The 16,127-nt window shown below is 42.9% G+C and overlaps 3 protein-coding genes across 4 annotated transcripts; 1 reads left to right on the top strand and 2 right to left on the bottom strand.

Annotated features, from left to right (window-relative positions):
- The first annotated feature begins 124 nt into the window (after window positions 1–124).
- LOC126782049 (pentatricopeptide repeat-containing protein At1g31790) lies at window positions 125–1,610 on the top strand. Its single transcript, XM_050507204.1, has one exon. It carries the CDS (start codon window positions 156–158, stop codon window positions 1,476–1,478), a length of 1,323 nt encoding a protein of 440 aa, XP_050363161.1. The 5' UTR covers window positions 125–155; the 3' UTR covers window positions 1,479–1,610.
- Window positions 1,611–1,714: 104 nt separating this feature from the next.
- LOC126782048 (uncharacterized) lies at window positions 1,715–5,360 on the bottom strand. Of its 2 annotated transcripts, XM_050507201.1 has the most exons (9): window positions 4,972–5,360; window positions 4,485–4,635; window positions 4,203–4,280; window positions 3,537–3,906; window positions 3,260–3,372; window positions 2,900–3,064; window positions 2,656–2,795; window positions 2,082–2,174; window positions 1,715–2,002 (listed from the first exon to the last, which is right to left on the bottom strand). In XM_050507201.1, the coding sequence occupies exons 1-9, from the start codon at window positions 5,055–5,057 to the stop codon at window positions 1,843–1,845; spliced, it is 1,356 nt and encodes a 451-aa protein (XP_050363158.1). In that variant the 5' UTR covers window positions 5,058–5,360; the 3' UTR covers window positions 1,715–1,842. The 2 variants fall into 2 exon arrangements, with proteins under 2 accessions (XP_050363158.1, XP_050363160.1); XM_050507203.1 differs by lacking the exon at window positions 4,485–4,635 and having other exon boundaries at window positions 4,972–5,359.
- An 8,379-nt stretch (window positions 5,361–13,739) lies between these two features.
- Window positions 13,740–15,802, bottom strand: LOC126784325 (pheophytinase, chloroplastic). Its single transcript, XM_050509795.1, is given in 11 exon segments — window positions 13,740–13,899; window positions 13,901–13,965; window positions 13,967–14,014; window positions 14,285–14,354; window positions 14,453–14,501; window positions 14,504–14,659; window positions 14,739–14,832; window positions 15,021–15,056; window positions 15,059–15,106; window positions 15,108–15,141; window positions 15,510–15,802. Coding segments are annotated over 11 exon segments (1,005 nt in total). The 5' UTR covers window positions 15,755–15,802.
- Window positions 15,803–16,127: the final 325 nt, after the last annotated feature.

The following is a 16,127-nucleotide window of genomic DNA, read 5'->3' as shown; positions in this document are numbered from 1 at the left end:
ACTGAATTTTTTTTTTAGTAAAGGCCCCTCCCCTTGATGCTTGTGAGTTGTGTCTTGTGAGTTCGACTCGTAACACAGACTTTCGTAATAGAATATGATATTAGTTTAAGAGTCGTATTTTCAAACCAGAACAAATTAGCCGATCATCAACCAACATGGGAATGGCAGCCCCAGTAAGAGCAAGCTTTGCTCATGGCGCTTGTGATCAGTGGCAATGTCATTCTAGATTGTCAGCTACCATCCAGAAGCACCCGCCCATGTTACCCAAAGTCAGGTTACCTCTCCCGCCTAGTTCAAAATCAAACACTCTCTACTCTAACAATACTAGTACTCCTCCAATTCCAACGCCGCCGATCAGGCCCCACCGGAAGAACCACACAACTGTGACTACCAAGAGGAGGAGGAAGAAGAAGAAGAATGGGAAGGAGTCGAGATGCAGCACCTCCGATATTCTGCGGCTGATGGATGGCCTCCTAGTCCCAATAGCAGCTACAGCTGACAACAGCATTTACGCCTCTCTGATCAACGATTGCTCCGACTCCGGCGCAGCTCTCGACTTACAGGCCCATCTTACTAGGAAGAGCCGCCTCAACTCACCACCTCCTTTACACTTGCTCAACCGCCTTCTTCTGCGTCACGTCAGCAACGGTCGTTTAGACAGTGCCCACCAACTGTTTGATGAAATGCCGCGCAAGGACTTCAACTCATGGGCCACCTTGATAGCTGCTTATGCCCACAATGCCGATTACCCGGAAGCCTTGAGGTTATTTCTGACCATGCTGCACCAAAAGGAGTATGATGTCAGCATGTTTGAGTTTCCTGCTTGGATCATGGCTTGCCTTCTCGACGCTGCGATGGAAATGAGATTAGGGGAGCAACTCCATGGCTGCTGCCTCAAGTTGGGTCACGCTAATCATGATATGTTTGTCGCCGCCTCCTTGATCAACTTCTACAGCAGATTGAGGTGCCACGGAGCTGCGCACCGCGCCTCCCTGGGGCTCTCGCAGCCTAATGCCCTGACATGGACCGCTAGAATGATCAACAACTCTAGAGGAGAGCGGTTTTTCGATGTGATCAGTGACTTCAAGGAAGTAGGGAGGGCTGGGATAAACAAGAACACTTGTATGATCTCTTGTGTACTCAGGGCGTGTGCGAGGATGTATGATCGTGGCCTCAGCGGAAGACAAGTTCATGCCAATGCTATCAAACTTGGAGTTGAAACCGATTATTTCCTGCACTGTGGGTTGGTCGATATGTACGGAAGAAATGGACTACTTGGAGATGCGAAACTGGTGTTCCAGACAATCCATGATACAAAATCAACTGCGTGTTGGAATGCCATGCTCACAAGTTACTTGCGGAATGGGTTACACATTGAAGCCCTTAAGTTTCTGTATCAGATGAAGGCAGACGGGTTGCAGCCTCAAGAGTATCTGATGGATCAAGTGAGGATTGCTTGCGCTAGTGATGGTCTATAAAGTATGAATATGCTAATCTTGGGATGATCTATTATAAGCAGATGCAACGGAAACAATGAATTATACATGTACTCTTCAAGGGATATACTCAGAAAAGATTAGGCCGACATATATGCGGATGATGTTGGACCAACCTAAGACGACTTGTATGTCAGATGGTTTGTAATTTTGTAGTTTGTAGATTCTTGCCTTGTTATACTTTCTCACAATACTGGAAAAGGATCTCAAGTAATGCCAATATCAACCCTAGTTCGTGCATATTCATGGTATTATACATTTTTGCGGGTAAGAATTCTGGTACAAATTAACAGTAGCAAATGCAGTTCAAGTAAGCTCAGAGATTGCCGGTTATGTACACAATGAGTTAAGAGACTTTCACTTGACTTGAGTGCTCTAAAGATTTCCATGATGATTCAAGCCGCAGCAGATGCAACATCTCAACAAATGGTTCAAGAACTTCTGCCTCTTCTTCTGGGGCAAAAGCCATGCATATGCTAAGCTCTTGGACAGCCTTCCCGTACTCCCTGGCATTCACCAACACATAACTTAGGACTAGTCATTTGAATTTAGAAATCAATCTGGGGAAACCAATATCAGCCGTACCTATTGTAGTATAACATCATGCCATGGTCTCTCCTCAAAACCCAATTGTGCGGTTGCAGAATCAGCAATCTTTCTGAAGCCATGATGGCCAACCTGTATAGAAAGTCTTGCTTTAATATGTTTTAAATGGGAGAAACAAATAAGTGGTAAAGAAACATGGTGAAGAAATTGACCACTATGCTTCTATATTTCCATTAAAGAACAATGGTAAATGACCAAACAATGTAAACAAAGAAAGTGGAGCACGCCTTTGAAGAAAAAAGGGAGCTCAGAATAAATATAATAAGAACCAAACTCTGAGGAGCTACTGTTATATCATTGAACCAAGTCAGAGATTATCATCACCGCACTTACATTGTTATATTTCACATAGTAACTTCATTTTATTTTGTTTGCAAAGCAGAATGACATTTAAAAAATTTAGTATAATAAACCAACATGAACTTGCTGTGCAAGCTGCCAATCGGTGAATATTCTCATTCCTTGAACTAATTTGGACTATGAAAATTGGTGTCTGTACACTAGTGACATTAAAAAAATCAGTGGTTCACATAGGAGGCGAAAGAAACATTACCTAAGTTCTTGGGGTCGTAACAGAGGAGCCTTTGAATCAGTGAATTTGTACAGTTTATCATGAGTATTGTGAACATGCCTGAGTGGAGAAGTCAGCATCAGTCCATGATTTGATCTTGAAGCATGTTTCCAATGAAGCCTCTGCAATATTTGTTTCTTAATTTAAGTTAATGGAGAAGAGAGAGAAGAACTGTAGCTCATTAACATGCGTAAAATTCTTTTCATAAATAGATTTTAGAACTTACAACAAGATTGGCCAAAGCAATCCCAATAATGTCTCTGTTAGTAGCTATCTCGAGCCCTGACAGTGAATTGCTTGTTAGATCTGATGCCTTAGATTTAGGATCTTCAACACATCTCCCGTTGACAATTGCAAACAGACTCTTTCCTGAAGTTACTTTGAACAGCTCCTATATAAACACCAGAATAATGACAGGCACTCAATTTTTCAGTTTGACCAAATATGCATGACTTCAGGTAAGGATATATGATGGTAGATAGCAGAAAGTAGATATTGTGAATCTATGCATTATAAACTACTGACTACCATACTAATCATTTAAAAGAACCAATGAAAGAAGAAAGTAATAACAATAATAAGACACCTCTGGATTTCCTGTTTGTGGCCAGATCAAGAATTCTTCACCAAATCGAGATCCCACTATAGTCAGACGAAGTCTTCGGCAAACCTCAATGTATATAATGCTCAGCATCATTGCTGTCAACAAGGAAGCACATATTCAGCCATCATTCTACATCAATATATCCAAAGAATTATATTGAAGAAGAATTTCTCAAAAGCCTTAAAAACAAAGGTCAGCAAGAAATATGCCTTCAATCAGTGACTAAATATGTATAAAGGAAGCAAGGGTCAAACTTCACCAATTCCACTTCCAGAGCTTAAAACTAAGTGCAAGTACGAATTGTTTGCATCTCCAAGTACGGGTGACCTTCTGAAGCCTCTTGACTCAAAAAGAACCACATTCACTGCCTCCAAAACTTGAGCCAAGTGACAACCTATGTCTTTTGAAATTAGCTCCGCTTCAACTTCTTTGGCAATGGCATCCAGTTCAGCCTGCCACTCATTAATGTTTTTTCCCGCCAATGGCATTCCCTCCACAGTATTCCACTCCAGGTCTTGGGCCATAGATAGGCCAGAAACACCTTTTCGTTCACTATTAATTGAGAGAGCATCCATCTCGCGATTAAAAGCCATAAAAGCCTCATCTTCAGCTGCTATGTAGAGCAGAGCCTGCAGCATCAAGTAGAGTACTTAACAACATAGAATCTCCTAGCATTTAACTGAGGCTAAAAGCACCTTGTTTCTAGTATGCAAGATGAATATGAAAAATAAATGGACCTTCCAATGAGGTAGCTAAATATGCACTGGAATCAACGTAAAATACATTAACAAGTTATAAGATCATCTGTAACGATGCCAAGTGCCAGCATTTTGCAAATGCGCTAAACTATAAATGAAAGCAAATTACCACCTATCAGTTCAATTTAGACATACCAGTAAAATTTAGTATGAAAGATATATAATACCCTGGCGAGAGAGACATCCTTGTCTTTGGACTGGAAGGAGATTTCCTGAGTAAACTTCTGTCTCGCAGCTTTAAGAACCTAGCATTGTTCAAGATCAAACAGCACTTTCAACTTCGAATTAAGGAAAGAACAACAACATAATAATCGTCGAAAACAAACACACAATAATAGACGATGAGAAACACACAACATTATCATATCCTATCATATAGGTGAGGTGATATCAAAGGGTCAGGATCGACACGTTAGAGTTATGACAGGGTGAGGATCAAATTTAGGAACCTGCTGATAAGTTTGAGCACGAGGAGAAGCAGAAGCAGAAGCAGAAGAAGCAGAGCCAAGAACAACAAGGCTCCTCCTCCTCTTCCTCCTCTGGCACTTGCTTCGTGTCGATTTCGTGGCCTTCTCATCAAAGTTATCCCATCGATCATACCTATATAACGGTCCATTGGTCAAGCACAAACGCTAAGTTTGACTATCCCTAGCACACACATCTTCACCTCTCTAATCACAACACATACCTAATCCTAATATCCTATTATCACTACTCAGCTACTAATCGCAATCAACAACTCAAATTAGCAGTGTTAAGCAAGATTAGGAGTATAGAGATGGAAATTCTACCTCTAACACACACATCTTCACCTCTCTAATCACAACACATACTTAATCCTAATATCCTATTATCACTACTCAGCTACTAATCGTAATCAACAACTCAAATTAGCAGTGTTAAGCAAGATTAGGAGTATAGAGATATAAATTCTACCTCAAGCACCGATACGGCCGCCGATCGTCGCAGTCAGCGCCGCAGAAAGCAGTTGAACTAGTCATCAGCGGTGGCAGACACGCCATTGATTTTAGCTTAAAATCAAATGTCAAAATGAGTCAAACACAGTAAAACGAAACGCCTACAAATCAAAGAGCGCAGACGACGAGAGATCACAGCTGGAAATGGAAGAAGAAGAAGACGAAGCCATGGAATTGAGCTGAGGCTGATGAGAATCAACTCCAGCAGTAACAGTAAAAGAAGAAGAGTGGCGATGAAGATAGTAAGAAATGAGAGGAATTAGGGAACGAGAAACTTCCATAACTAATGAGGACAACACTGGTATGGGAAGATGTCCGTACACATGTAGAGCTTCAGGAATTTAAATGCACAGCGATGATGGATGATGATGCCACCACGGCAGTATTATAATGACCCCTGACAAACACTGCTTTATCTTCTTCTTTTTTGTCGTTATTTATTTAGTTTTATTCACCCGTCACAGATTTCGCATTAGAGAAAAGAGAAAGAAGGCTATAGCCGGAGAAGGTTGGAGCCCCTTACCTAACCCTGACCTACCGTTACCGTTACAGTTACTGTTTTTCCGTGTTTTTGGCTAACGGAGGAGGTGACCGAGTTTGACGCCCGATGCCCAGGCGTTATGAGTGACGTGTGGTGTCAATTCTTTTTCTTCATTTCACACCTAATTTAATGCGGGCTGAGGGGGTCCTGTCTGTAATCATTTACCAGCCAATTGTGTTTTTTACTTGTTTTATATTATGGGGGATATGCTCCTTAGATGCAGATATTTTGTTCCCAATGTATTTGAAATAGGGATCCGGATCCTGATCCTGTTTTACCAGACTTTTTTCCTGGCCTTTGAGGCAAATGGAGATAATGACATGTGGACTTGAGTGAATCCAATGGTCTATATTCCTCCTCCCCCAACACCTCTTTCTTCTCTCTTATTCTTCTCAGTGAGAGAGATTGTTCTTATTTTGTGCAGACCATTAGATCTGGTAATTTACACACGTGTCTTCATCTGCTCAAAGGTCAGGAAAACAGTCGGGTAAAAATGGATCCGGATCCATTTGAAATAATACACAAAAATCAAGTTCCCAACAACAAAAATAAAAACAAAAACAAAAGTCTGTTCCGGGAGAATTACTATTTTACCCTTATGTGTGTCTTAGCCTAATAGGTTTCCTGTTAAGAGATAGATTAGCATCTCCGTAATAGATTAGGACTCCGAATCCTACGGGATTGTGGTTTTGTAAATGCCTATATATAGGCCACCATATCATTCAATAATACACAATTATTTCATCATGCATCACGTTATCACGCACTTTGCCCTAAAACCCTGAACTTTTAGAGCCCTATTTTTTTTTCTCTCTCTCTCCTCCGCCGGCCGCCGTCGATTCCCAGCTCCGGCATCTCCTCGCCGGCGCACCTCTTGCTCGCCGCCGCATCGCTGCCGCCGCACCCCCTCCCTGCAACCCCCCCTGCAGCCCCTGCCCGCAAGCCCTGCACGCAGCCCCGCAGCACCGCAGGGTCTCCTCCACATTCGCTCCGCAAAAACATATTTTTGCCCCGCAAGTCCCCGCATCAATGCCTTCAAAATTGCTCCTCCCGCATATTCACGCAAGAGACGTGAAATTCACAAGCAAGGACTTCGCTCAAGAGAAGCTACTCCCGTATACTACAAACTTTCAAAGGTAAATTTTTCATAAAGGTTCCCGCTTTTGAACGTATAGATATATTATATCGGGCGCTATTAGCCTTCTTCTTGTCTTAATTCCGGCCTTTCATATAACGCCGATGAGACTATAGAGGGATGGGTTTCCCCTCTTGGTCGATGTTTTCTGTGTGACGGTCCTGGGGGAGTCACGATTGTTTTGAAATGGAAGTTAATCGATTTTTGTGTGGTCGTCTGATTGCACCGCTGTTTTGGGTGCGATCATGAGTATCGCCGCTTGCATCGATTTTTCTTGTGACCATATACGTCACCCCTTCTAATTCCTATTATACTTGAATCTAATCGATTCCGTATTCGTTTTGTAGATGTCATCGTCATCTCGACCGGAATTTGGCCTTCTTGATCTAGAAGGAAAGGAATACCACCGCTGGGTTTCCGACATGGAACTCGCTTTCGAGAGTCGAGGGATTGAAGGCATGTTTGCCGACCCTCCTGCTGATTTCCCACCCATGGCTAAGACTCAGACTCTCATCTTCATGAGACGTCACATCCATGCAACTCTCAAGAGGCAATACTTGAACGTAAAAGATCCTAAAGAATTATGGGACAAACTACGCTTGCGGTACAACAACGTTCATGATAAGCTTCTTCCTGAATTGACCGTTAGATGGGATAACATCCGTCTATTGGACTATAAGAGAGTGGATGATTTCAATCAGGATATGCTATGCTTGCAATCCGATCTTGGCACCGTTGGTGTCATCAAGACCGACCTAGATCTTCTCAATAAGACATTGGACACGTTTCCAATCAACTATGAGGTTCAAGCTCATACGTACCGCACTCATGTAGAGGAAGGGAAGATCCGGTCTTTTGCCGACTTAATGGCACTCTTGGCTAAGAAGGAGAGACATTCTGAGATTCTCCTCAACAACAACAATAGACATGTTGGCACTACAAGAATTTCTACGCCACAGTCTAACTATGGGAAAGCTCCTAAGCAAAAGAATCAATCAATGAACGCTCCATATCAGCACCAAAATAACAACTCTCGTGGTGGAAGGCAACATGGCCGATCTCGGCCTCGGTCCAATACTTGGACCCGTGATGGTGGCGGTGTCGCACCCTCCGGGGGAGGCCGTCCCCGTCCCAAACTCCAAGGAGGCCGTGCGCCTCCTAATGCCTCCACTTCCGGTCATGGCAAGTCTCCATGCTTCAAATGTGGCTCCTTCAAGCACTTTAATCGCGATTGTCGCGCTAGCAAAGAGATGATCAAGGCTTACTCCGCCTACAAGAAGTTTCTACAACCCGAATCGAATCATGTGGATGAGGACCCTGAGATCGAGACTCACCATATCTCCATGAAACCCGAGCCCCTTGCTTCTAAGGCTAGGCCTCCGGTTGCTACCATGGATACTCCCGACTTTGATTAGTCGTTTTCACTTCTTTAGCTTTATGATTCAAGTATTGTTATGGCCGACCGCCATTGTTATTTTCATTGACTTTGTAATAGTCTTTTGATTTTGGAATTAGAAGTTCATGTGTGATGTATTAAAGATTGGCATTCAATAAAATTTCTCATTTCTTGCTTACAAGACGATCTCTTTGAGAATTTTATTTACCCGACACTTAGCATGATGATCAACGTGTGCAACTCACGTGGTTTTTAAATTGGACGCTTTTGGGTCACATGGGACCCCAATAGCACTACATTGTGAATTTGGAACTTAAAATTCGAAAAACGAACCTCGGAACGTCGGAAAACGACGTCGTTTTGCCTTGGCCGGACCCAGTTACTATTTAGGCGTTTCACGCACATTTTGCCGGCGTATTCGCCGTCTTCCGGCCATTGCCCGGCGTTTCCGGCACCGCCACCCGGTTCCTACCGGCGTTCCCTGTCGGACCTGAAGTTCCGGCCTCCATACCGGCCAGTTCCGACCGCCGCCGGCCGGTTTTCCGGCAATCTGTGTCGCCGGGTTTCCAACGAGTTTTTCGACGGTTTTTTTTTTCCGACATATTGCAGCAGTCCCTGCTGCCACGTTTTCCTCGTCCAAAATTCACCCGGGTTTGAGTTCTTTTGACATGGTTTTCCGGTTTTCTCCAAGTCTGTTATATGCACTCACCGGTACTCTTTGTGTGTGTTTCCACACCATTTTTGGATGGTTTATACCACCCTAGTTTACTGTTTGGTATTTCACTGCTTCAATACCATGATTTCCAACTCTTTAGTTAAAGAATGTAGTACTATTGCCATGTGATACATTCGATGGGATCGACCTTTGTTCCGATTCCCATTCTTACAATATCCTACAACGTATTGTATAGAATTGTTCCTGTGTCGCTGACTCTCTTAATTGTTATTTTGTAGATGTCCCGCGGTGAAATCGAATGTCTAGCTGATTGCGGAACCACCCACACTGTCCTACGGCACAGGCAGTTGTTCACGGATCTAGTGTTTTCGACTTCTTCGATGACTACAATGATTGGCTCGAAATCCATCATTCAAGGAAGAGGCACTGCTTCTTTCATGTTGCCTAATGGTACGACTCTTAACGTCGTAGACGCTCTTTATGCGCCGAAGTCTCCCCGCACCTTGCTAAGTTTTAAGGACATACGTGCCAATGGTTTTCACCTAGATACTTATGTTGAGAATGGAGAGGAATATCTTTGTGTTACCTCTGAGAAAGCAGGCCATCGCCGCATCTTAGAGAAGATGAAGAGTCTTGGGAATGGTTTGTATCTTACTTCCATTCGGATCTTTGAATCATATGCGGTTGAACGCAACTTTTGTGATTCGGACTCTTATATGCTTTGGCATGCCCGTCTCGGGCACCCTGGACGTGATATGATGATTAGAATTCTTAAGAATTCACATGGTCATCCATTTTTCAAGTCCCGGAAGCGATTGGAGGATCACCTCACCCGTGCTCCGCACGGTGAGGCCGTGCCTACCCATGCACCGCATGGTGTGGCCGAGCATGCCCCACTCGGCAGCTCCACGGCTTTCATGCCGTCGGTGGTGGCATCCCCTCCTTCACATGAGCTTGTGATGCCTCCCGTGCTTTCACATCCCTCCATGGCAATTTCTGATGCCCATCGCTCATTTTGCAAAGCTTGTTCTCTTGCTAAATTTCAAGGAAGTCCTTCTTTTGCTAAGGCTTCAACCGAGAACATTCAATTCTTACAACGTATCCAAGGTGACATTTGTGGACCTATTCAACCAGAATGCGGACCTTTTCAATATTTTATGGTATTGGTTGATGAATCGACGCGTTGGTCACACGTCGCATTGTTATCCACAAGGAATGCTGCATTTGCTAAGTTATTAGCTGAGATCATCAAACTTCGGGCTCACCACCCCGATTATCCTATCAAATCCATTCGTTTGGATAATGCTGGAGAATTCACCTCCAAAACTTTTGATGATTACTGCATGTCTATTGGGATCGAAGTTGAACATCTCGTTCCTCATGTTCATTCACATAACGGTCTAGCAGAGGCTACCATCAAACGTATTCAGCTTGTTGCTCGGGCAATGGTTATGGGTACTAACCTGCCGGTCTCTGCGTGGGGATATGCAGTGTTGCATGCAGCAACACTTATTCATTTCCGACCCACGGCTAACCAAGCGTTTAGTGCGTACCATATGGTAACTGGTTACGAACCCAATATTTCACACTTACGCATCTTTGGTTGCGCCGTTTATGTGCCTATTACGCCTCCGCTGCGTACTAAGATGGGTCCTCAGAGACGATTAGGTATCTATGTTGGCTATAATTCCCCAACGATTGTCCGCTACTTAGAACCAACCACCGGAGATCTCTTTACTGCAAGATTTGCAGATTGTCACTTTGATGAGACATGCTTCCTGTCGTTAGGGGGAGATGGGAATGTTATCATTCCAAATGAACGTCAGGAATTGACGTGGTGTGTCCCCACTATGTCTCATTATGATCCCCGCACTGCTCAAAGCAAGTTAGAAGTGCAACGCATTATCGACCTCTAGAAAGTCGCGGATTCGATGCCCGACGGCTTTGTAGATATTGCTAAAGTGACGAGATCAAACATACCCGCTGCAAACGTACTGACAGTGGGACGAAGGCCGGCGGCGGCACCACCGTACGCCGTGGTGTTGCCGGCGCCCCTTGTGGCGACGATGCTGCGATGGCCCGGCATGGAGCAGCTTCGGCCTCGGCTCCTCAAAGAAAAAGGGGGAGACCGATAAACTCTAGGGATTCAAAACCTAGAAAGAAGCGAATGACTAAGGCACAGCGCGTCATCAACGATGAATCACCATCGTATGAAGTTGTCTCTGATTACAGCTATGTCAATGAATCAACTCAAGTGTTACCGTGGGACGCTATGGAACCTTGTTTGATGCCAGAGAACAACGAAATCTCAGTGAACTACACAAGTGAGCAGTCGGTCCGAAACCGAGCCACTACATGCATTGATGACGTTTTCGCTTATTCCGTCGCACATGAGATCATATCTGAAGACGACGTTGAACCTCGCTCTGTAGCTGAATGCGAACGCAGAGCAGATTGGCCGAAGTGGAAGGAAGCAATCCAGGTAGAACTTGACTCATTAGCGAAGCGAGAAGTCTTCGGAAAGGTTGAATTGACTCCAAGAGATGTCAAACCTATTGGACATAAATGGGTCTTCGTTCGTAAGCGTAATGAGATGAACGAGATCATGCGCTATAAGGCAAGACTCGTGGCGCAAGGATTCTCACAACGACCTGGTATTGACTATGAATAGACTTATTCTCCTGTTATGGACATCATTACCTTCCGCTACCTTATGAGTCTGGTAGTGTCCGAAAGACTAAACATGCAGCTTATGGATGTGGTCACAGCTTATCTATATAGGGATCTTGACGCAGAGATATACATGAAAGCTCCAGAGGGACTACCTTTACCTCTATCAAGTGCCTCCAGACCACGGAGTGCTCATGCAGTCAGATTACGTCGTTCGTTGTACGGGTTAAAGCAATCCGGAAGAATGTGGTACAATCGGTTGCATCAATACTTGGTGAGAAGGGGTTACAAGAATGATGAACTATGCCCGTGCGTGTTCATACGAAAGACAAATTCCGGATTCGTCATCGTTGCGGTCTACGTTGATGACATAAACATAATCGGTACTCTTGATGAGATTGAAGAGACCGTGTCTTATTTGAAGTCGGAATTTGAGATGAAAGACCTAGGGAGGACGAAATTTTGTCTCGGCCTTGAGCTTGTGCATAGGGCCGACGGCATCTTGGTGCATCAGTCAAATTACACGCAGAAGATGCTTTGACGTTTCAATATGGATCTATGCAGTCCATTGTCTACTCCCATGGTCGTCCGAAGTCTAGATATCAAGAAGGATCCCTTCCGTCCTAAAGAGGATGATGAAGAAGTTCTTGGTCTTGAAGTTCCATACCTTAGTGCGATTGGGGCACTATTGTATCTTGCTCAATGCACTAGACCGGACATATCTTTCGCAGTGAACTTATTAGCTAGATTTAGCTCCGCACCTACGCTACGTCATTGGAATGGAATCAAGCATTTGTTTCGATACTTGAAAGGTTCCCTTGACATGGGATTGTTCTACCCCTATTGCAGAGAGAACACCGCCACGGTATCTCCCCACACCACCGCCGTCGCCGACCCCGGCCTTGCCGCCGTACGCCGCAGCGACGCCGCCAGCCGCCATGGCGTGGAGACCGTGCGCGGTGCCAAGAGCAGCAACCGGTCCCGTGCAGCTCTTTCCCCCGATGCAAAGACTCCAAACAACTTGTTAGTTGGTTATGCCGACGCAGGGTACCTCTCTGACCCTCACAAGGCTCATTCTCAAACCGGTTATGTGTTTACCATTGGGAATACGGCGATATCTTGGAGATCCACAAAGCAAACTCTTGTTGCTACTTCTTCGAATCACGCGGAGATCATCGCTCTCCATGAAGCAGTTAAAGAATGTGTTTGGCTACGATCACTTGTTCGCCATATTCGTGATTCTTGTGGATTAGTCTCTACAACTGATCAACCTACGTGCATTTATGAAGATAATGTTGCTTGCATAGAGCAGACGAAGTTAGGTTTCATCAAGGGAGACAACACCAAACATATTTCGCCTAAGTTCTTCTACAACGTTCAACAACAGAAGTTCTTGAATGTTCAGATCAATCAAGTGAGTTCATAATCCAATGTTGCGGATTTGTTCACCAAGTCTTTGCCTAAATCTACTTTTGTGAAACATGTGAAGAGCATTGGCATGCGTCGTTTATCGGAACATTAGAGTTTGGTAGACTTCAAGGGGAGTCTACATCACATGTTAAGATTCTTAAGTAGTTGGTGCGTTGTGCTCTTTTTCCCTTCGATCAAGCTTTTGTTTTACCCAAGTGGTTTTTGTTTTGCTTGACAAGGTTTTTACCGAGGCAACGATATGTGCACCATGCAACCTAGGCATGCGACACAAGGGGGAGTGTTCCGGGAGAATTATTATTCTACCCTTATGTGTGTCTTAGCCTAATAGGTTTCCTGTTAGGAGATAGATTAACATCTCCGTAATAGATTAGGACTCCGAATCCTACGGGATTGTGGTTTTGTAAATACCTATATATAGGCCACTATATTATTCAATAATACACAATTATTTCATCATGCATCAAGGTCTTATTTAATGATTAAATCCTTTGTAAAAATAACATTTTCTTTCTTTACAAGTATAGCAAGTTGTTTGTTAATACGGTAATTATCCGGTCAATATGATCGCTTACGAGGAAAATTAGATCATGTACAATTATTGGTTGTCATGTTTTCGAGATTTTACCCCAAATTTTGTTTTTCCGTATTGTTTTCTTGAGTATTGTATGCTTATTCAATGCGACTAAATTGATACTTATTTGGTAACATAGCATTAAAAACATAGCATTCAACACAAGCATGCTATTATTCGTCTGCATGCATGGTATTATCCGTTATTCCTCTTTTGTGTATGAGTCTTAATATATAGTCAATCATATAAGGAAAATGGTTCTATATATCAAATGTGATAGGGGAAAAGTCTCAATCATACAACTGGATTATAGGATTAGATGGAAAGAATATCCAACCAGGGAAGAAGTTCCAACTCCTTGTAAAATAGAGAGGCTCACATTCGATTGCTGAGAAGGTAAGGACGAGAAGTATTTACCAACAGGCCCATCAAGAGGAGTGAACGGGTCTTCATCGCCCCATAAGACGAATGGGTAGTGAGAGGCCTGGTATCAACTTGACCGGGTTTGGTCCCGGTGGGCCTGTGACGATCGAAAACGAAAGCGTCCAGTGCACCCGGGTTACTTGTTGGTTCCATGATGATCTACAAAATTAATCACAACAAGTCAACAACCCCGGAAAACGTTTTACATGATCAGTGTTAGTACTTAGACATATTAATAATATAATGACTATCGACTATTATTAAAAATTAAATTTAACAGTTAAGATTGATGACTGCATGGTTGAAAATCAAAACTCTAATAATAGAAGAACTTTTGAACAATCCCCATCTATTGATCATGAAATCCAAACTAAAAGCTTCTATTCTACGTGTTGTTTTCATAAAAGAAATCTTTTAGCACTTGCGTACCTCAACTAATTCATCATCTACGGATTCTTTGTTGGAGTAAACAGACGATAAGATATTTCTCAAACTTTCTCTGCACCAACAATCAAGCATGCAACTTCATTGGAACTGGTAACAACTAGGTCTAAGTAAACAGATAGTTTTTACCATACTTGAGAGCTAATACTTTACCTTTGTCTGACGCGTTCAAAGATAAAGGAAGCAATAGGCAGTTGCTTCACAAGAAGTCAATTAGCAAAAGCAAAGGGAATAGCAGCTTGATCCTCCAATCATCAACTATGGCCTTGTTGTTCATCCCACCAGAGCAATTTAGAAGCACTAGCCCTCGCACAAGTCCTTTCTTAGATTCTGGTTCGTTGGACCAGAACATACAAGTCACTGATTAGCTTAATTAAACAGATACTTAAGATGTTTAATTTGGAGTTAATCAGGTGTTGATGATCGAATTAAGCTGCACCTGAGGCATAAATTACGCATGCAAGGCTTTCCACGGAGTTGCCTATCAAAACAGCCGGCTTCTGAGCAACTTCATCCAAAAAATCCAAGATTAACTGTTTACATGCAACTTAATTATAAGGTTGATAAAAAAAACTTTAATTATAAGTGTAGCATATTTTAAAATAAGGCCCTGTCATATATACTCAGAAATATATGAACAAATTAACGATAGTCTACTTCGCGAACTTATCTGATCGACAATATTACAACTAATAAAGCAACCAGCATGCATGTTACATACCTCCGCCCATTTCTCCATGGTGTATGAAAACTTGAAAAGCCTATCGGCTTGTCTGAGGCACCAAAGCCAATCAGGTCAATAGCATAAAACGGTATAATTCTTCGCCAAAGTCTTGATATTTCTGTGAAAAATTAATGTGCGACTGTGCATACGTGTATTACTTACCAACTAATATCAATACTCACAAACTTTTTCATCAGTATATATCCAGTATATATAAAAGCATGATCAAAACGTACTTACGTACGTAATAATTCATCTATTCAAGTTTCTATATGTTCATTTTCAACGTTATTTATTCGATCATATATATAGAGTATCGCAATCCTATGAACAGATCAAGCATATCAAATATTTGTTTAAAAGCAAATAATTGAAACATATTGTATGTACGACGTGCTATACAAGTAGATAAGGGTATAAGTGGCTAGTAAGCAATGCAGTTTCTGTGGATGGAGATCATCGATCAGAATAGGATCAAAGACAAACCTGCGCCTGTGTGGAACGGAGGCGCCGAAGCCGTGAACAAGAAGAAGAGGAGGAGCATCTTGATTTGCATTTGAGTTTTCTGGATATGAAACGACGTAGTTGATGGCGTACTGCCACTTCATGTACTTGTTCTTAATCTCTCCCAGCTCCAATTCCAACACTGCATCGTCGGCCGCCGCCGCGGCACCAGTACTGGTTGCCTTTGCTACAATACTAGATGATGAAGATGAATAGTTGATTTTCATGGCAGGAACAGTAGTGATGCTGTTAATGGTGTTTTGACCGAGCAATACTCCTCCTTCACCTCGTCGTCCACCATAGCTAAGCAAACAAGTAGTTTTTAGTTTTTACTGCCTTCTGGTTCCGTATCGACTGCTGTAAATGTAGATATTGTGGCAAAGAGAGGGGAGAAGTATTACCGTCACCCCCATCCTATCTGATCATGAATTGTCACTCTTAGTCTTAGATGCTAATTAATTCTTCCTTGTCTGTATGGCTCTATTAGGAGTGGGTTCGGTACAATAACACCCATATTTTGGCGTTACCATTTACCAACCAACTATGGTTGGTTTAGAGATTTTCGCTACTATTACCACTCACTGAAGTCGGTATACCATA

The sequence above is a fragment of the Argentina anserina genome, chromosome 2, assembly GCF_933775445.1.
Source record: "Argentina anserina chromosome 2, drPotAnse1.1, whole genome shotgun sequence".
In the NCBI taxonomy this organism is placed as follows: domain Eukaryota; kingdom Viridiplantae; phylum Streptophyta; class Magnoliopsida; order Rosales; family Rosaceae; genus Argentina; species Argentina anserina.
This window is presented reverse-complemented; position numbering and strand designations above follow the sequence as displayed.